We start from the raw sequence: 21,736 nt of genomic DNA on the forward strand, positions 1-21,736 counted from the left end.
TCCAGGTCAACTGTCATTATTTCATTTACTATACATTGCACGTCAATAAATAGTTTACACTTACAAACTTAGAGGGCAGCAACACTTTGCAGTATTGCTAATTAGGAAGATCCACTTTGCTCACATTTTGTGACTATTTTCTCTCGGAGCACTTTTGGTAGATTGTAGAGTTGATTTTTTTTTTATCACTTTATTTTTATGGATAATGATCACTCATGAAAATATGTTAGATAATATAACGTGGAGCGTTGTTGCCCAGTGGATTAGTCTTCACACTTTGAAACAGAGGGTCATGGGTTCGAATCCCAGCCATGGCGTAATTTCCTTCCGCAAGAGATTGATCCACAATGTGCTGCACTCAACCCAGGTGAGGTAAATGGGTACCGGTAGGAAGTAATTCCTTAAAAAGCTGTGTGCGCTATGAACGCCTAGCTTAGCCGGGTAATATAGGAGCGCCTTGAGCACCTAACAAGGTGGATTTGTGCGCAATATAAATACCCTATATTATTTTTATTATTATGATAAAAAGGTATTTTCTTCAAAATGTAAGGCAAAAAATAATCAGGATTATTTTAGTTTGCATATCAACTGAAATACATAGATTGATGACATAGTGTTACCGTTTTTCTGCTAACTTTACACAAGGGAACAAAGATCCGAGAACTTGATTTTCTGGCTTTGCCATGCCAAACTTCCCAAGTAACATCAGTGTGTGTATACTGCACGAATGCTAGCCACATTGACAGGATATCTCAATGCGAAGTGACTAAGCTAGGGACTTGAAAGGTATGGACTTGGATTATTATTGTTTTTTATTATTATTATTATTATTTATTTGGCCATAAAAACATACAAAAATTGTACAATGCAATTACATAAATACAATTTGAAATTGAATAATCAAATATAGATAAAGTAGAAATGAAAAAGAAAAGAGTAAGAAAACGGTTTTTCCGTGGGCCAGGGCTCGCAAAAGTAAAATTCAGTGCGAGCCCTCATGGAAAAACCGTTGAGAGAATATTGCACATTCGATATATAAAATTGCACATTATTAAAATTCAAATAAAACACATTGACAAACATTCTAAAAAGTATGTAACGCCAGGCAAGAAACAGTAAAAGAAATAGACGGGTATTAGAAAGAATTTGAATACCCATGCCGGACTGATTAAGGAATATTTGTAATGCTTAACATAATATATCACAAAAATAACTTAGAATTGTGTGAGGTACTAGAGCCCGAAAAGCAACAATGAAATGAAATAAGGAGGAATGCCCTAGACAACAGCAAGAGCATGCCTCCACATTTCTATTAATAGCAAGAGGCATTTGAACAACAATTAATTTTCAAGATTAGAATTCTAATTTCAACTTTCAATGTAGATTGGAGTCTGAAAATATGAAATAAGTATGTTATATCCATAAATCTGACCTAGATTTTTGTAATCCATGAGGAACCAAACAGCGAGATCAAGACAGTCACTAAACTTGCCCAGCCAAGACATGTCCTAGTCTAACGTTAAACCAAAGACGTTTTTTGTTTTTACTTGCACGCTGTAAGCAATTTACTGTTTCCAGAAGAAGATCAGACTGATATTACCTGGTCCTAGTATCAAGTCATGATGGGTCTTGATTACTAGCAATATGAAATGAGATTTACCTTCATTGCCTTTTGATACTTCATCTTCTAACTCTAGTTCAAGTACATCACATCCCGCTGTATCAATCAGAAGTAGTGGGATACAGGTATTCTCATTCTCAACGATAGATGGCATGTCTCTGGAAAAATAAACAGGATAATCAAACAAATCAATAGCAGGTAATCAGTGGCATGTGTCTGGAAAATAAACAAATAATTCTAATTCCATTTGAGACTACATCATCTTGATGTAGTTCTAAGTTCTAATACATCACATTCAGAGTAGTGATCAGAAGCAGCAGGAGGGAGGTATTCCCATTCTCAACAATTGATGGCGTACATTATCTCTGTAAAATAAACATAGACATCAAACAAAAATGTGTATTTCCCTTTTTCCAGAGTTCACCTTCCAGCTCTCGTTCTAGAACATCTAGCAGTATCTACCAGAAGCAATGAAAGGGAGGGTAGTATTGCAATCTATGATAGATGTATATTCTTGTCCTTTTTTCTTTTGTTCAAGAAATACATAATACTTTCAGCAATCACCCAAGGTGGGTGAAGGCATTCTAATCCTAGTAGGTGTTTCATAAAGAGGTTCGTAAGCGACTTTACAAATGATTGGGGATCCTTTCTTATGGGAAAAGATAGACACCAGATTTGAATTGGTGTTGATTTAGCTCCTAAGAAAGAAGCAACAGTCGTTTGTAAAGTCATGTGTAACTTACAAAGAGCCTTATGAATGAACACCCATCTGGAATCAGAGGGATTTGAACATGTCATCTACTGCTTACTAAGCGTGACTTTACCACCAGGCCATTGCTGGTCCATTGAACAATCATGACAAAACAGGTAGGTATAGCTCCACATTGTGCTTTCTAAATGGGTCTCTGTACCGTTTGTCTTTATCCAGTAGATGCTGAATCAGCGATGTTCACAGCTATGGAAAGGGCAGAACAGTAGAAGTATGTTTTAGATTCCTATATCTCCCCCCAAGCCTTTGGCACGACGAGAAGTGATGAAAGCGAGTCAGTGGCAAAGTTGAAATTCCTGTCCAAAAAGTAATGTCTATTTTAAAAGGCTCGTTCAAACAGTTAACTCCACAAAGTAGAAGAAAAACAAAATGTAACGTTCAAATAACAGCAAACACGAACACCAGCAGTAACAAAAACGCGTAAAACACAAACTCCCAAGAACACAAGACGTATGTCAGAGCATGTTAGAAAGACATCTTGTAATCTGAGTGCCATGCAGGTCTACTGGCCCAACGGAGAGATCGCCTGGGTGAAGGAACTGGGGTGGCAGCAGGAGTGATGCCGTCATCTTCAGGTGATGGAGTAGGAGGAGGCGGTCGAGCAGCCACCAAAGGGGAAGCTTCACGAGGAACCGCAGCTGGGGCAGCACGGCCGGCCAAGGGTGCAGGGACAGAGAATTACCGCAAGCCTAGCCTACCAGCAAACGATCAAGGATCAAATAATGGAAAAGAACAAGTGACTCTATTTCATGAGGCTGTGAACATAAATGGGTCTCTGTACCATTTGTCTCTATCCAGTAGATGCTGGATCAGCAATGTTTACAGCTGTAGAAAGAGCAGAACAGTAAAAGTAGATTTTAGAATCCTCTACTTTTATTCTGACCTTTAAATTCATACGCCCCCATGGACGATAGTTGGAATCTTGCTGGAGAAATTTGAATATTAAGACATTTTGGGCTGGTTTTCAAGAAAGAACATGCAATCTAATTTACCTGTTGCCTGAAATCTAGTATAGTCTTTGCTTAATTACCAGTCTGAATGCTCTTAGTATGCAAAACATTGACAATACGTCTCATTCAGTCAATGTAAAAAAGACAAGAGGTTTAAGAGGTGATTGCTTCTACACAACAACTATAGTCTCACAGCAATAGAAATATCACTCACATTCAGCATTACAGCAAAGATAAAGCTGCAGCCTTCACCAAGATTATTGGCTAATTAACCCTTATCAAACTGGGTGGGGTCAAATTGACCCCCCCCCTCAACAAATTTTGTCACTACGCCGTCGCACTGCTCGCCGACTTTTTACTTTCAAGCCTTGCACATCTTTTGAGACCAAATTTGCGACACCCGGGTACATGGTTCCAAAATTACAAAAGGGAAAAAAACAAAGATTTTAAAAAACTAAGAAATACATAAGAATCTACAAAAAATTAACCAAAGTTTTGCAATTTTTTGTAGATATTTGTTAGAAATGTAATAATTCAAACTCCCACCAATAATTATCATTCGACTAGCTACATAAATTGAGTTAAAGACAAAAACATACACAAAAAAAAACAAATTTAAGGCAAATTTCATATGCTTATTTGCATAATTAATCAAAAAAATATAAACAATTAATTTTTTGAAAATTCTTCTACACGATCTTGTAGTTTACATCCAGCTCTATGCACGTGCAAATTTTCAAATTGACCCCCACTCCTCATGTCACAGCATTTTTGAATGCTGCTCTGTGATATGTCAAAATTAGTATGTATGTGCCTCTGTATATGCCATTGAACTCAATGTCAACCCTTGTTCATGTTTGTAATTTGTGCGTTCAAGTATGACATTGTTTTCTTCCCTTCACCCTTTTTTTTTTCCCACTCAGTTTACATTAAAATCAATCAACCTAAAACATATCCCAATATTTTTATGTGTTCTTATCGGTCATTCTATTTTCTCTTTAAATAGCATTATCCCCTTAATTATATTTCTGTAATGTGTAGAACCTTGAGTGCAATATTTAATTTATTATGTTCTTATTGTATTTTCTTAATTCGTAGGTATATAATTTAATTTATTTTTCCTTTTTTCTGTTAACTTTGTATGTGTCAGTCTTCAGACTGTTTTACAATGTCTTTTCATAATAAACCAAATTGAATTGAATTGAATACTGGTCTGAAATAGCCAAGTTAAGAAAGGGTTAATGGGTGCAAGCCAGAAATGTCGAGTTACATGATTACAAACTTTCATAACATTATTTAAAGGACAAGTCCTCCCCGAAAAAAAGTTGATTTGAATAAAAAGAGAAAATAAAACCAACAGGCATAATCAACACTGAAAATAGAATCAGAATCAATTGAAAAATAAGAAAGTCATGACATTTAAAAGTTTCACTTAACTTCACAAACAGTTATATGCATATCTTGGTCAGTGTGCAAATAAAGGGACAAATGACATAACCTAGTCACTATTTCATTTGTATTTTATCATATGATATATGAAATATACTCACTTTATCCTTGTCATGTGAAACAAAGTTTTATTCTTCATGAACATGTGGAATTACAACTGTTCTACCGTTTTATGGTTCAATCAATTTGGTCCTTACTGACAAATCTGTAAAAAGTGAATTAGTGTATAATTCTAACAATAAAAAAAACAATAGAAATAGTTAGTGAGGTACAGCATGGACTCTCTCATTTGCATGTCACTGAGTTGTGAATATAACTGTTCTGAGAAAAATATGCAAAACTGTAAAATGTCATAACTTTCTTATTTTACATCCAATTTTGATGAAATTTTAAGCAATGTACACATTAGATTTTTTTTCTATTGATTCAAATAAACAATTTTCTGAGGTGGACTTTACCTTTAACTAAATACAAATCTTACTTGAGAAGGTGGGAAGCCACAGATTGATGCGATTCTAGTTTTCCATCATACAACTGATCAGACGACCATTTCATGATGTCATCATTCATCCTGTACTGAGTGGTCAACATTCGCACTACTCTGTTGCCATGGAGACTTATGATGCGTTCCATCAGGGAGGTTGCCAGCCCATCTTCTGCTGCTCTGTTTATGGGTGGAAAATGATTTATTTTAAAGCATTATCACAATGAATTCTCCAACATCTTGACAATATATTTACATAAGAAATGATAAATATCAATTTTGCCAAATAGAAATTATCAAAATGAGGGGCGGTAGCCTCGCCCTTCCTAAGGAATAAATAAAATCATGTGGAATGTAAAAAAATAACCAAGATATTTCAATAATAGCAGATATAATCTAAGCATAACCAGGAAAATTAGGGGATTTTTGTTTTTACATGTACGTATGCCCCTAGTGATATTTTGATGAAGTCTGGTGGACCAGTACAAGTTGTACATGATACCCCCTCCCCCTGGTGGAGCTACAGTGTATGTGACTGTTTCAACATGATGGCAGTTAGTAGTTGTAGATGATTGCCAGCAAGCAGACATTTTGGTGCGTTAAGAAGGGGGATCCAACATGCCCCCTCCACCCTCCCCCCCCCCCCTGGTGGAGCTACAGTGTAAGTGACTTACTGTTTCAATATGATGGTAGCTGGTAGTTGCAGATGATCGTTGGCAAGAAGACATTTTGGTGCATTAAGAAGGGGGATCCAACATGCCCCCTCCTCCCCCCCCCCCTGAAGCTCTGTGACTTACTGTTTTGACATAATGGTGGCAGGTAGCTGTAAATGATCACCAGCAAGAAGACATTTTGGTGCATTAAGAAGGGGGATCCAACATGCAGCTTCAAGAGACTGCAGAAACAACAAAAGATTTGAAAATGTAAAGTTGTTTATTGTTCTTTGATATATATATATATATATACATATAGTGTACTCCCATGGGAGAGTAGATTGTGTGCAGGCCCTCAATATTTGAATTAGCTTTTTTTTCAATAAAATCTGTCTACAAAAGCTTAAATCAATCCAAGGCTATCCAAGGTCATGGCCATCAAAGTCCTATTGATTGACCTCCATTTCCACTTGTGCACTGGCCAGGATGTTCTTTGTGCCATTTCTAATTTTGCTCATTTGTGCTGCAATATAAAAAATGTGTCCTTTTGAGAAGTGGTCTTGCCCTAGAAACAAAAAATTAAATTTAAGGCATCGGGATGTTTTCACAATGAGTTATGTATGATTTAAAAGTCATACTTAAATTTGAGTTGCGTGCAGTATATAACGCATCACCACATTGGTCAGATCATTAACACGGGACAAACACTAACGTACATTTATCATTCAAATTACATGGTAAATATCACATGCATGTCAGCACTATGCATGACTTCAAGTCACACATAAATCTTTGTGAAAAGGCTTTAAATTTTCATTTTTTTAGAATACCCTTGGTCTAGCATTTAATCATAAAGTATGAACAATCATTATTAAGATTTAAGAAAATTAAAAAAAAAACATTCAATACTGCTATCCTATTATCATTACCATACAAAAAATGTAAAACTATATGAAAATATCCATGAATATTAGGTTCCATGGGTGGTATACTGAGATCCATTTTATCTCAGATAAAATAAAATATTTTATCTCTGTTAAAATCAAGGAGATAAAATACCCTTAAAATTAGTATTCTGCAAACAATTTTAACTTCATTTTATCTCTGTAAGACACACCTACTTTTTAATCAATATCCAATTATAAACATGCTTTTACAGTTCTCTCATGTCACTCAACCAATTGAAATACATTCCAGCAGGAGGTGTGGCAAAGGGTTGAGATTGCGTCAATTTATTGACTTAAAATATGCTTGCCCTGTACGCTGGCGCGTCTTTAGAGATTTCTTTTTAACAAAATGGATAATACTCTCATCTTTTTTCAAAAGTCTATATCGCATATTTTCAAGCATCATTTCAAAGACAATATTAGTCCAGTTAAGTCTTATGAAATTGAGCCAGACATGAACTTGAGCTTCACAATGCCCTGAATCATTATCTTCACACGATTCTGAACACAAACCTACTACAACCTTAACCGTCACCTTATATCTGAAGAGAATTTAGCGCAGGAGTATCTCTCACAAGAGCAAGTCGTCATGTGAGTGCAAGAACGCCATTAACACCACAATTTCGCACATCGCAAGCATGCAAAAAAAATCCCTAGCAGCACGCATAAGGGCGTTTTAGCACTGACACGACCAAATGTTGCGTTAACAATAAAACCTACCTGAGCACATTCATCAATGACAACCAAGTCAAAATGTCCTTGTTGTAGCGCCCTCAGGGGTCCTTTGGTGGAAGCACTGGTGTTAGTTGCCAAGACGATATCAGCAGCCATCAGGATATCTTGGATGGCTTTCTGCTCTCTGGATTTTAAATCCTGTCGAAGATATTTCATCTCGTCTTTCAAACGGTGCTTCTCATCTTTGTCTTTTGTCTTCCGGATTTGACTCTGAAAAATAATTGTAGCAAACAAGTCTGTTGGAGATGACGTAGATTATGCATAAAGGAATCTATAAGGTTTGTCAAATACCCTAAACCCATTACCCACCTATCTATGTGCATTGCTCTAATCATGGTACCCCTTGTCATATGGCAATTTAGATTATTTCAGTAATCAAAACCATGCTTCCAGCTTCCACTTAAGCAATCAACGAATCCTTTCATATCTGTTATACATTACTTCACTTCACTGGAAAGTGGCAAATGCAGATTAATGCCTTGCCCAAAGGATGTAAGTACTGTAGTTGGAGTTGAACTCCAGATACTTCAAAAGAGCATTTAATGTAGAGATTTGGTAGAGATTTGTCAGAGATTCTCACTGTAGTAGGTCTCTGCACATCAGATGCAGGGATTTCCCAGAGATCGTAGCATGTTTCATGACATGTTCTGTAGGCTACCAAATCCTTGATATAAACCATCAGAAGGGCCTTCGACTTACCATGGTGGTTGTCACAATGCGACTGTAAGTCTATTTAGTGTTAACCCCTAGTAACCATTCAGCTTGTATATAATAAAAGGAATTTGGGTGGTTGACTCTTGTCATAGTCCCAGAGTCAATCAACTGTATCTTTAAGTAAGTGATCAAACCCGCTGGGGTGTAAGGATTAGAATTTTACTTTGACTTCTTGACAATCTTAGGTCATGAGCATTGGGTCATTTAACTTGATATATTTAGTTAAGTTCAATGGGGCTCTAAAATTCTATAGATGTTTGTTTTTATGTATGAGAGGAAAAGACTGTTGAGAATGTTTGAGATGGGAGTTTTGAATAGGTGAAATTAAAGCTTGGATAGTTAAGTAGTCTTAATTGGATATGTTCAGCGTGGAAGAGTAAAGCAGAGGAATATTGAGAATGTTAATGACTTTGTCTTTGTGAGAGTCAAGATGGAGTGGTGTTTGAGTAAAAGCAAATCAGAAATCGTTTGATTCTCGGGAGAGGAAGACCCTTCCACATTTGGTCTTAACTCGGAGTGTGAGGGTGTGGTTCTCGTAGGCCATTACTTTGGGTGAATGTTGCAGGCTGTGTAGTGCAGGCACAGCTGAGTCTTAATCCCCATCGTTGGCAGGCTGGATCCAGGCAGCACAGGCCAGGTAAAGCCACCACATCTGCCCTCATCTCACCAGGCACGACTGTTCCAAAGAACTGTCAGTTCACTATTTTATTGGTATAATTAATTATTGTAATTAAAAGCAAAACTTAGTGTTTTCAAAGAAAACAGAAATTCAGTAATTATTTTGCTTATGATTAATGTTGGAGTATTGAACACTAAAGTGCAAAGAATATTAAATGCTTTGTTGTATTGTATAGTAAATCATATTTCATAAATGAAAACTTTGTGAAATCAAACCAAGGAGAAACCAACTAAACATGAAGTAATGATATAAAGATGAAGTAATTAAATGTTATTAAAGTAGACATTTTATTATGGAAGAATTGTTGGTTTATACGCTCAATGACAATGACGATTCCCATATATTTTAAACTGATAGTTATGTGATATATGGCTTGTGAACTGAACAAGAGTAATAGCCAGGATCAGTGTATTGATGTTGTATATGATATAGTTGATGTAAATATTCATTGAACTGAGAAGTTATACTTCTATGAGAAGAGAGATTTCCTTTTGCTATTTCGGGATAAAAGATACCGTAGTTTTGTTTTACATTACTTTCCGTAAGTAGCTCAGTGAATTCAAGCTAGTATATCGTAACTGACTTGTGAAGAGTTATAGTGTTATTACTGGACCTTGTCTATTAGATGGTTATTTATTTACTCTCTTTAGGGACGAGCTGGGCTCGTACTTCATCCTTGAACTCAGAGTTCGTGACTTGTGATTCATCGTAGCAATCTTCGTACTGTGGCTCTCAGCCCTCATCATTTCGTCCGCGAATCTGGACTGGCTTTTCGTCGAGAGTTCGCTCGCTTTACTTCGCGTCGTCGAAGCCACCGCAGCTCGCTCTTAGACGACTATATTCATCGGACCAACGATAGTCATTGACGATGTCGAAGGGGTCCTTATTCTGAACTATATAAATTATAACCAGATTAGATATACTACGGTCCAGTGTAGGTATTCATCCAAGTATAAACCCTCTTTTGATGAAACTTAATTGGTGGAATTAATAACCAAAAATATTGTCACGTTTGGATGCCAAATTATTAGGCCTTGATTAAATATAAATAATTCACTCTCATTAGATACATATTGCAACATATACAGTATAGGTTAATTCATGCTGATGTTAACTGCTAAATACAGTTTGATGTTATGTTGATATGCATGTGATTCATGATTTAATTCTGAATATTCAATTTCTTTAACTATATGTACATTTATAGAGCTGGTCGCTCTGAATTAAATTTATGTTACATATAGATATTGAATGATTGTGTGATTATTGCAAGTGGTAACTACTTTCGTTTCAAGCAGAACCAAATCTATTACCAGACTGGGAATTTCAGTCCCAAGATCTGACAGTGGTAGATACATGTACATGTTGTTCTCTCCAAATGTCTCTGACGATAGTTGCTCCATCACTGGATGCTAGGATAGCATCCAATGAGAAGCGAGGATAGCATCAAATGAGAAGTGAAGATAGTATCCAATGAGAAGCGAGGATAGCATCCAATGAGAAGTGAGGATAGCATCCAATGAGAAGCGAGGATAGCATCCAATGAGAAGCGAGGATAGCATCAAATGAGAAGCGAGGACAGCATCCAATGAGAAGCGAGGATAGCATCAAATGAGAAGCGAGGATAGCATCCAATGAGAGGTGAGGATAGCATCAAATGAGAAATGAGGATAGTATCCAATGAGAATCTTTGGATACTTGGTTGAAGGAATGCAGTCGAGGCTAGCCTTTAAGACAGATTTTAGCGGCCTTGGTCTTGATCCAAATCATGTACACATAGCCTAAGAGAGGATTCTCTAGCAGTCTCTTGACTTGGAAATATTGGTCTTGGCTACATCCCAGCTTGGCAGTGACCAAAGCAGCTACCAAATCATCTATAAAAATCATAAGGGCCTCTGACTTACCAGTGTAGAGTCTAGTTCTCTCCGGATGTCTCTGACGATAGCTGCTCCATCGCTGGAAGCAAGGATTGCATCTAATGAGAACCTCTGAATGCTTGGAAGTAACCGAGCAGGATGACCAAGACGGACCATAGAGCATGAAGGATTTGAGGACAAACGTTCTAAGAGGTTGTCCACTGCAACGTTAGATGGAGCACAGGCGAGAATCTAGGAGAGAGAGAGGATTGGAGTGAGAATGTAATAGGGTTGAGAATTAGACAGAATGGAACTTAAGGGGTGTATGGGTTTTATAGGGATAACAGAGAGGGAGAGAGAGAATGGAAGAAGGGATGTTTGAGGTTGAGGTTTTGAGAGATATCAATATGGATGAGAGGATATTTTGAATTAGGGATTAGACAATGATAAGAATGGAAGATGTGATGTTTGTGGTTTGGGGGTTACAGAGTGGTGATTATTGGATGTTTGGGATTGGGGATTAGAAGGAAGGAAGGAAGGACGGACGGACGGAAAGAAAGAGAGAAAGAAAGAATGTAAGAAAGGATGATTGGGGTAGGGGATTACAAGGTGGTGATTATTGGATGTTTGGGGTTGGGGATCAGAAAGAAAGAACGTAAGAAAGGACGTTTGGGGTAGGGGATTACAAGGTGGTGATTATTGGATGTTTGGGGTTGGGGATCAGAAAGAAAGTATGTAAGAAAGGATGTTTGGGGTAGGGGATTACAAGGTGGTGATTATTGGATGTTTGGGGTTGGGGATCAGAAAGAAAGTATGTAAGAAAGGATGATTGGGGTAGGGGATTACAAGGTGGTGATTATTGGATGTTTGGGATTGGAGATCAGAAAGAAAGTATGTAAGAAAGGATGATTGGGGTAGGGGATTACAAGGTGGTGATTATTGGATGTTTGGGATTGGGGATTAGAAAGAAAGTATGTAAGAAAGGATGATTGGGGTAGGGGATTACAAGGTGGTGATTATTGGATGTTTGGGATTGGGGATTAGAAAGAAAGAATGTAAGGATGTTTGGGGGAAGGGGGTTACAGAGTGGTGATTATAGATTAGAAAGAATGTAAGAAAGGATGTTTGGGGGAAGGGGATTACAGAGTGGTGATTATAGATTAGAAAGAATGTAAGAAAGGATGTTTGGGGTAGGGGATTACAAGGTGGTGATTATTGGATGTTTGGGGTTGGGGATTAGAAAGAAAGTATGTAAGAAAGGATGATTGGGGTAGGTAATTACAAGGTGGTGATTATTGGATGTTTGGGGTTGGGGATCAGAAAGAAAGTATGTAAGAAAGGATGTTTGGGGTAGGGGATTACAAGGTGGTGATTATTGGATGTTTGGGATTGGGGATCAGAAAGAAAGTATGTAAGAAAGGATGTTTGGGGTAGGGGATTACAAGGTGGTGATTATTGGATGTTTGGGGTTGGGGATTAGAAAGAAAGTATGTAAGAAAGGATGTTTGGGGTAGGGGATTACAAGGTGGTGATTATTGGATGTTTGGGGTTGGGGATTAGAAAGAAAGTATGTAAGAAAGGATGTTTGGGGTAGGGGATTACAAGGTGGTGATTATTGGATGTTTGGGGTTGGGGATTAGAAAGAAAGTATGTAAGAAAGGATGTTTGGGGTAGGGGATTACAAGGTGGTGATTATTGGATGTTTGGGGTTGGGGATCAGAAAGAAAGAATGTAAGAAAGGATGTTTGGGGTAGGTAATTACAAGGTGGTGATTATTGGATGTTTGGGGTTGGGGATCAGAAAGAAAGTATGTAAGAAAGGATGTTTGGGGTAGGTAATTACAAGGTGGTGATTATTGGATGTTTGGGGTTGGGGATTAGAAAGAAAGTATGTAAGAAAGGATGTTTGGGGTAGGGGATTACAAGGTGGTGATTATTGGATGTTTGGGGTTGGGGATCAGAAAGAAAGTATGTAAGAAAGGATGTTTGGGGTAGGGGATTACAAGGTGGTGATTATTGGATGTTTGGGGTTGGGGATCAGAAAGAAAGAATGTAAGAAAGGATGTTTGGGGTAGGTAATTACAAGGTGGTGATTATTGGATGTTTGGGGTTGGGGATTAGAAAGAAAGTATGTAAGAAAGGATGTTTGGGGTAGGGGATTACAAGGTGGTGATTATTGGATGTTTGGGGTTGGGGATTAGAAAGAAAGTATGTAAGAAAGGATGTTTGGGGTAGGGGATTACAAGGTGGTGATTATTGGATGTTTGGGGTTGGGGATTAGAAAGAAAGTATGTAAGAAAGGATGTTTGGGGTAGGGGATTACAAGGTGGTGATTATTGGATGTTTGGGGTTGGGGATTAGAAAGAAAGTATGTAAGAAAGGATGTTTGGGGTAGGGGATTACAAGGTGGTGATTATTGGATGTTTGGGGTTGGGGATCAGAAAGAAAGAATGTAAGAAAGGATGTTTGGGGTAGGTAATTACAAGGTGGTGATTATTGGATGTTTGGGGTTGGGGATCAGAAAGAAAGTATGTAAGAAAGGATGTTTGGGGTAGGTAATTACAAGGTGGTGATTATTGGATGTTTGGGGTTGGGGATTAGAAAGAAAGTATGTAAGAAAGGATGTTTGGGGTAGGGGATTACAAGGTGGTGATTATTGGATGTTTGGGGTTGGGGATCAGAAAGAAAGTATGTAAGAAAGGATGTTTGGGGTAGGGGATTACAAGGTGGTGATTATTGGATGTTTGGGGTTGGGGATCAGAAAGAAAGAATGTAAGAAAGGATGTTTGGGGTAGGTAATTACAAGGTGGTGATTATTGGATGTTTGGGGTTGGGGATTAGAAAGAAAGTATGTAAGAAAGGATGTTTGGGGTAGGGGATTACAAGGTGGTGATTATTGGATGTTTGGGGTTGGGGATTAGAAAGAAAGTATGTAAGAAAGGATGTTTGGGGTAGGGGATTACAAGGTGGTGATTATTGGATGTTTGGGGTTGGGGATCAGAAAGAAAGTATGTAAGAAAGGATGTTTGGGGTAGGTAATTACAAGGTGGTGATTATTGGATGTTTGGGGTTGGGGATCAGAAAGAAAGTATATAAGAAAGGATGTTTGGGGTAGGTAATTACAAGGTGGTGATTATTGGATGTTTGGGGTTGGGGATTAGAAAGAAAGTATGTAAGAAAGGATGTTTGGGGTAGGGGATTACAAGGTGGTGATTATTGGATGTTTGGGGTTGGGGATTAGAAAGAAAGTATGTAAGAAATGATGTTTGGGGTAGGGGATTACAAGGTGGTGATTATTGGATGTTTGGGGTTGGGGATCAGAAAGAAAGAATGTAAGAAAGGATGTTTGGGGTAGGTAATTACAAGGTGGTGATTATTGGATGTTTGGGGTTGGGGATCAGAAAGAAAGTATGTAAGAAAGGATGTTTGGGGTAGGTAATTACAAGGTGGTGATTATTGGATGTTTGGGGTTGGGATTAGAAAGAAAGTATATAAGAAAGGATGTTTGGGGTAGGTAATTACAAGGTGGTGATTATTGGATGTTTGGGATTGGGGATTAGAAAGAAAGTATGTAAGAAAGGATGTTTGGGGTAGGGGATTACAAGGTGGTGATTATTGGATGTTTGGGGTTGGGGATCAGAAAGAAAGAATGTAAGAAAGGATGATTGGGGTAGGGGATTACAAGGTGGTGATTATTGGATGTTTGGGATTGGGGATTAGAAAGAAAGTATGTAAGAAAGGATGTTTGGGGTAGGGGATTACAAGGTGGTGATTATTGGATGTTTGGGGTTGGGGATCAGAAAGAAAGAATGTAAGAAAGGATGATTGGGGTAGGGGATTACAAGGTGGTGATTATTGGATGTTTGGGATTGGGGATTAGAAAGAAAGTATGTAAGAAAGGATGATTGGGGTAGGGGATTACAAGGTGGTGATTATTGGATGTTTGGGATTGGGGATTAGAAAGAAAGTATGTAAGAAAGGATGATTGGGGTAGGGGATTACAAGGTGGTGATTATTGGATGTTTGGGATTGGGGATTAGAAAAAAGTATGTAAGAAAGGATGATTGGGGTAGGTAATTACAAGGTGGTGATTATTGGATGTTTGGGATTGGGGATCAGAAAGAAAGTATGTAAGAAAGGATGATTGGGGTAGGTAATTACAAGGTGGTGATTATTCGATGTTTGGGGTTGGGGATCAGAAAGAAAGTATGTAAGAAAGGATGATTGGGGTAGGGGATTACAAGGTGGTGATTATTGGATGTTTGGGGTTGGGGATTAGAAAGAAAGTATGTAAGAAAGGATGTTTGGGGTAGGGGATTACAAGGTGGTGATTATTGGATGTTTGGGGTTGGGGATTAGAAAGAAAGTATGTAAGAAAGGATGTTTGGGGTAGGGGATTACAAGGTGGTGATTATTGGATGTTTGGGGTTGGGGATTAGAAAGAAAGTATGTAAGAAAGGATGTTTGGGGTAGGGGATTACAAGGTGGTGATTATTGGATGTTTGGGGTTGGGGATTAGAAAGAAAGTATGTAAGAAAGGATGATTGGGGTAGGTAATTACAAGGTGGTGATTATTGGATGTTTGGGGTTGGGGATTAGAAAGAAAGTATGTAAGAAAGGATGTTTGGGGTAGGGGATTACAAGGTGGTGATTATTGGATGTTTGGGATTGGGGATTAGAAAGAAAGTATGTAAGAAAGGATGATTGGGGTAGGTAATTACAAGGTGGGGATTATTGGATGTTTGGGGTTGGGGATTAGAAAGAAAGTATGTAAGAAAGGATGATTGGGGTAGGGGATTACAAGGTGGTGATTATTGGATGTTTGGGGTTGGGGATTAGAAAGAAAGAATGTAAGAAAGGATGTTTGGGGTAGGGAATTACAAGGTGGTGATTATTGGATGTTTTTGTTTGAGAATTAGAGTGATGAGAAGGGAAGAGGGGTGTTTGTGGTTCGGGATTAGAAAGAAAAGAATGGAAGAGATGGTGATTTCCAAAAGCAGCAGAGGGAGGAAAAACAGAAAGGTGTTGGGAAATAGGGGAGAGAATGGAGAAAGGTATGTTAAGGGTTGGGGATTTGAGAAATAAAGACTGGAAGAAGGGTATTTTGAAATGGAATGGAAGAACATCTACTTTGGGGTATGGGATTAGCAAGGGATAATGAGATTAGAAAGAGATAATGGAAGAGATGGTATTTGGGATTAGGAATCAGACAGAGAATGGAAAGAGGAATGTTTGGGGTTAGAGAGATACATATAAGAACAGAAGAAGGGATTATGGAGGGGTTCGGGATTACAGAGAGAGAGAATTCAAGAAAGGGGGTACAGTTAGGAGCAGCTACTAACCAGAACTAACAACCATAATAATGATTTTGTCCAGATGAGAGAGAATGGAAGAGAATTTGTTAGGGATCAGAAAGAAATCAGATTGGACATGAGGGTATTAGGGATTAGAGAGAGGGGAAGAAGGACTATTGGGGTTGGGGATTAGAAAGATTATAATGGAAAAAGGGATGTTTTGAGTTGGGGATTAGAGAGAGGAGAATGAAGGGTGTTTGGGGATTAGAGGGAGAGATAATAATTGAAGAACATCCAGTTTGGGGTAAGGGATAGAGAGATTATAACGGAAAAAGGATGTTTTGAGTTGGGGATTAGAGAGAGAGGAGAATGGATGAGGGATTAGAGAGAGATAATAACTGAAGAACATCCAGTTTGGGATAAGGGATAGAGAGATTATAATGGAAAAAGGGATGTTTTGAGTTGGGGATTAGAGAGAGAGGAGAATGGATGAGGGATTAGAGAGAGATAATAACTGAAGAGCATCCAGTTTGGGATAAGGGATAGAGAGATTATAATGGAAAAGGGATGTTTTGAGTTGGGGATTAGAGAGAGAGGAGAATGGATGTGGGTGCATGGGGATTAGAGGGAGAGATAATAATTGAAGAACATCCAGTTTGGGGTAAGGGATAGAGAGATTATAATGGAAAGAGGGATGTTTTGAGTTTGGGATTAGGGAGAGGAGAATGAAGGGTGTTTGGGGATTAGAGGGAGAGATAATAATTGAAGAACATCCAGTTTGGGGTAAGGGATAGAGAGATTATAATGGAAAAGGGATGTTTTGAGTTGGGGATTAGAGAGAGGAGAATGGATGAAGGGTGCATGGGGATTAGAGAGAGAGATAATAATTGAAGAACATCCAGTTTGGGATAAGGGATAGAGAGATTATAATGGAAAAGGGATGTTTTGAGTTGGGGATTAGAGAGAGAGAAGAATGGATGAAGTGTGCATGGGGATTAGAGAGAGAGATAATGAATGAAGAACATCCAGGTTAGGGTAAGGATAGAGAGATTATAATGGAAAAAGGGATGTTTTGAGTTGGGAATTAGAGAGAGAGGAGAATGAAGGGTGTTTGGGGATTAGAGGGAGAGATAATAACTGAAGAACATCCAGTTTGGGGTAAGGGATAGAGAGATTATAATGGAAAAAGGGATGTTTTGAGTTGGGGATTAGAGAGAGAGGAGAATGGATGAAGGGTGTTTGGGGATTAGAGGGAGAGATAATAACTGAAGAACATCCAGTTTGGGGTAAGGGATAGAGAGATTATAATGGAAAAAGGGATGTTTTGAGTTGGGGATTAGAGAGGAGAATGGATGAGGGATTAGAGAGAGATAATAACTGAAGAACATCCAGTTTGGGGTAAGGGATAGAGAGATTATAATGGAAAAAGGGATGTTTTGAGTTGGGGATTAGAGAGAGAGAAGAATGGATGAAGGGTGCATGGGGATTAGAGAGAGAGATAATGAATGAAGAACATCCAGGTTAGGGTAAGGATAGAGAGATTATAATGGAAAAAGGGATGTTTTGAGTTGGGAATTAGAGAGAGAGGAGAATGAAGGGTGTTTGGGGATTAGAGGGAGAGATAATAACTGAAGAACATCCAGTTTGGGGTAAGGGATAGAGAGATTATAATGGAAAAAGGGATGTTTTGAGTTGGGGATTAGAGAGAGAGGAGAATGGATGAAGGGTGCATGGGGATTAGAGAGAGAGATAATAACTGAAGAACATCCAGTTTGGGATAAGGGATAGAGAGATTATAATGGAAAAGGGATGTTTTGAGTTGGGGATTAGAGAGGAGAATGGATGAAGGGTGCATGGGGATTAGAGAGAGATAATAATTGAAGAACATCCAGTTTGGGATAAGGGATAGAGAGATTATAATGGAAAAAGGATGTTTTGAGTTGGGGATTAGAGAGAGAGGAGAATGGATGAAGGGTGCTTGGGGATTAGAGGGAGAGATAATAATTGAAGAACATCCAGTTTGGGGTAAGGGATAGAGAGATTATAATGGAAAAGGGGATGTTTTGAGTTGGGGATTAGAGAGAGAGGAGAATGGATGAAGGATGTTTCTGGGTTGGGGCGCAGAGAGAGAGAGAAGAGAGATAAAAGTACAAATCAACCTACCTTCATATTTTGCTTCACTGCTTGTTGGATAACTTCAACCACTGTGGTGGTCTTGCCTGTACCGGGTGGGCCATGAATCACAGCAACCTCTCGCTGACATAGGGCAAAGGTCACGGCATCTCTTTGGCTATCATTCAGATTGCTGTTAAAGAATTCCACACTCCCAGATTCTAAAATTTATTGAAGAGAACATTAGGCATAAAGGTTGGGACAGTTCTTCTTAAAATGGTAGAATGTGCAGTTAGCTACTGTAGTGTGCCTTTGACTGCGCCAATGAAATTCACAACCAGCACTATTTGGCCATACTTTTCAGAAGTGCTCATTATAAAATTTGGGGTAGTCATAAGCACAAATATAACTCCATCATTAACAGTATGTATTAATTGATGATAATTTAGGTTACAAGAATGCTCTGATCAAACTTTTTAACATCATATTCTTATTTTTTTTCATACTTATAACTTTTTAACCAAGGCTGGATTCTCCTTTAAGTTGCAAAATATTTTGGAAGAGAAGTGGAGAGTACCAGATTATATTACCATTATCACTACTAGCTGGAAGCCTGATTGGTGATCCTAGATCACTCTCTCCAAACAAGACTTCAATCAATCGAACAGCAGGTCCAGTACGGTACTCCTCTAATTCATGAAGAGCTCTGCAAAAAGAGGAGACAAAGTGGAGGCATAAAAATTACAATCAAGGTTTCTATGGAAGTTACAATAATCACAGTTACAATAGTTGAGACTCTATGAAATGGACCCCAATTTTTATCAATGTGAAACCAAAAATATTTTCAATTTTCCACAAAGAAAATATCCCCAAGCTGTACTGTTGCATAAATGTTACCATGATGGTAATTTGCTTTCCAATTATAACTTCCAAGGAATCCTTGATTTTGATTGGCTGTTGAGCATTGTTACCATGGTAACTATAATAGTAACTTTTCTCCAACAGGGCAAAGTTGGATGCAAACCGATGTTGAAGGAAACAGTCATTCGCTCACTTTTTAAGTCTTCTATATGTGACATCGTTCGCTAGCTTGGTGAGTTTGAATGTGTCGTCATGACCGCGTGATATCCCCTCCACATTCTCTTCAAATGCAACAGAGACACTGGATCCAGTGACCTTTGACACAATTCCAGAAGCAAGCAAAGATGCAGAGGTGGTGTCACTGTTGGAGAAGCTCACTCCTGCTATATCACCTAATGAAAAAGGAAAGGGAGAGGAAATAAAAATATAATCATATATAGGAAACTCTGCTCATATCTCATTTCAACCATGAAAATCTTTTCAACTATTGATAAATTATGCTTTAAGAGTTAGATATCATAAATTCTTTGCATATTCTTTGTTTATGATTGGCCAGAGTCCTCCCTATCTTTCTGATTGAAAAGGGATGATTTTGCTCAAAAAGATAGGAATTTCAATTCCCATAGAAAAGCACAGTAATACTTCATCTATATAGGAAAACCTTATTAAATAAAAGCTCTATCAAATGGTAAAAGTTCAGATTCTCTTCTCCAAATTCAGAATAGTTGAAGGGTCTTAATACATATGGGCGATCACATGGGAACCCTGTTTGTCATTTTTCAGACGGGAATCAACATCAAAAAAGGTCTATTGTGTGTGTTGAAAGGGCAATGGGTGATTTCAAGTTTGTTGATGATGTTGGAAGCACAATTTGGCTTTCTTCTATAGCTTCAAAACTTTGTCTGAGTTCACAAAAGTAATCCTTGGCCCCATACCATAAGGCTTAGCAGGGGCTGATCGCAATTATTAATTTTCATGAATACTGTATATGATCAATCATAGAAATCAGCCTTATGATCAGTTATGATAAGCTTTATGGTACATGCTCAAGGTCAAAAAATCAACAGTACAGAGACTCATTACAGGACCAGCTTAATTTCATTTTGGTACTATGCTGATGTAAAAATTGACCTAATATCAATATCATAAGGTCAACACAGAAAATTATGAAATATCTGCAAGGGATTTACGAAAATACTTTGATCCTCCATACCTGGTCCAAAGTTATGAGCTGGAAGTTTGCCATCTTGACCCTGTGACCTCAAGGGTTCAAAGGTCAAGACTGTCCTTCCATAGAGTCCTGTAGCTTGACTGGCACATCTGAGTTTCAGAAGGCAGACTCCTCGTCTTTCAAGCTCACGTACAGAGAGCTTACCTAGTAGATCACTAAAATGCAATAAATTTTTTCAATGTTAAGGATGAAGATCCAATATAATTACAATATATGGACATCTCCCATCCCACCCGGCACCCCCACGTCTACTCATTCTTTTTCTTCTCCTTCATCCCTTCTTACTCCATCTTTTTCTCCTTCATTCTCCTCCTATTCATCATCATCATTCTCCTCCCCTCCTTCATCCTATTTCAATCCCTTCTTTTCCATTCTATATTCCTTCTTCTCTCCTTTTTTTTTTACTCCATCCAATGAATAATTTCTGTTGTTGTGGTTTGTTTGTACCCCCCCAGTCTCAAATCTTGCCATGTCCTAACATATGCTATGCATTTAGATTTTCATCACTGGGCACGAGATCATGCAGAGGCATTGTGTATAACATTAGGCTGTGATACATGGGTGAGAAAGACATTAGAGGGGATGAGCAAGAGTCTCCAATAGAGTCTGCTGCATAATATGAGGCTTGATGGTATGAATACCCTTTAATACCTTCCCCCCCAAAAAAAAAAAACAATGCCAAAAGGTGACAGGGTTAAAGACCGTGATCATGATCTGGAACAGTCTCTGCATCATCACATGATTACCTTGTCTGCTCTATCTCTGCCTGTCTTTCTATGTCCAGTAAGTCCAGATGCTTTCTCACAAACTCCCCTATCAAAGACATCTACATATCACAAGGTCAAACAAAAGGAAGAAAAGAAACTTTAGTTTGAAAAATATATATCTATTCAGCATTTCCCCATCTAGGCTGTATGAATACAAGGTTGGTCCAAGCAAACTTCTTCGTATCTAGCCCAACATTTTCCCAAAGATGAAAAAAAAATAGACTCTAGATCTCCATTAACCTTCAAATTCAGAGTCATGAAATTATAAGAAAATGTATTGAAGTTGAAATTTCATCTTTTGGTCTTGAGTCAGACAAGTATTCCAGTGTGTTGAAAACAAAATTCAAATAGATCTATTTACAATATCTTTTACCATTAAACACAGATTAACTTTCATAACATTTATAACATTAACTGTTAAAGGTCAAATCTACCCCAGAAAAATGTTGATTTGAATAAATAGAGAAAAATCAAACTAGTGTAAAGCTGAAAATTTCATCAAAATCGGACGTAAAATAAGAAAGTTATGACATTTTAAATTTTGACTATTTTTCACAATACATTGATATTGCACAACTCGGTGACATGCAAATGAAGAGTCGATGATGTCTCTCA

The 21,736-nt window shown here is 38.0% G+C and overlaps 1 protein-coding gene across 2 annotated transcripts in view; it reads right to left on the reverse strand.

Annotated features, from left to right (window-relative positions):
* LOC121431705 (DNA-binding protein SMUBP-2-like) overlaps window positions 1-21,736 on the reverse strand; it is a 40,006-nt gene that overhangs the window by 15,535 nt on the left and 2,735 nt on the right. For both annotated transcript variants that reach the window (XM_041629359.1, XM_041629360.1), the window contains exons 2-11: window positions 21,101-21,180; window positions 20,337-20,509; window positions 19,317-19,515; window positions 18,853-18,968; window positions 18,314-18,483; window positions 10,906-11,109; window positions 7,594-7,818; window positions 6,071-6,168; window positions 5,271-5,453; window positions 1,661-1,779 (exon numbers count right to left, since the gene is read on the reverse strand). In XM_041629359.1, coding sequence (XP_041485293.1) covers window positions 1,661-1,779; window positions 5,271-5,453; window positions 6,071-6,168; window positions 7,594-7,818; window positions 10,906-11,109; window positions 18,314-18,483; window positions 18,853-18,968; window positions 19,317-19,515; window positions 20,337-20,509; window positions 21,101-21,180 — 1,567 coding nt within the window. The remainder of the gene's footprint in view (window positions 1-1,660; window positions 1,780-5,270; window positions 5,454-6,070; window positions 6,169-7,593; window positions 7,819-10,905; window positions 11,110-18,313; window positions 18,484-18,852; window positions 18,969-19,316; window positions 19,516-20,336; window positions 20,510-21,100; window positions 21,181-21,736) is intronic.

This window comes from Lytechinus variegatus, chromosome 18 (genome assembly GCF_018143015.1).
Source record: "Lytechinus variegatus isolate NC3 chromosome 18, Lvar_3.0, whole genome shotgun sequence".
In the NCBI taxonomy this organism is placed as follows: Eukaryota; Metazoa; Echinodermata; class Echinoidea; order Temnopleuroida; family Toxopneustidae; genus Lytechinus; species Lytechinus variegatus.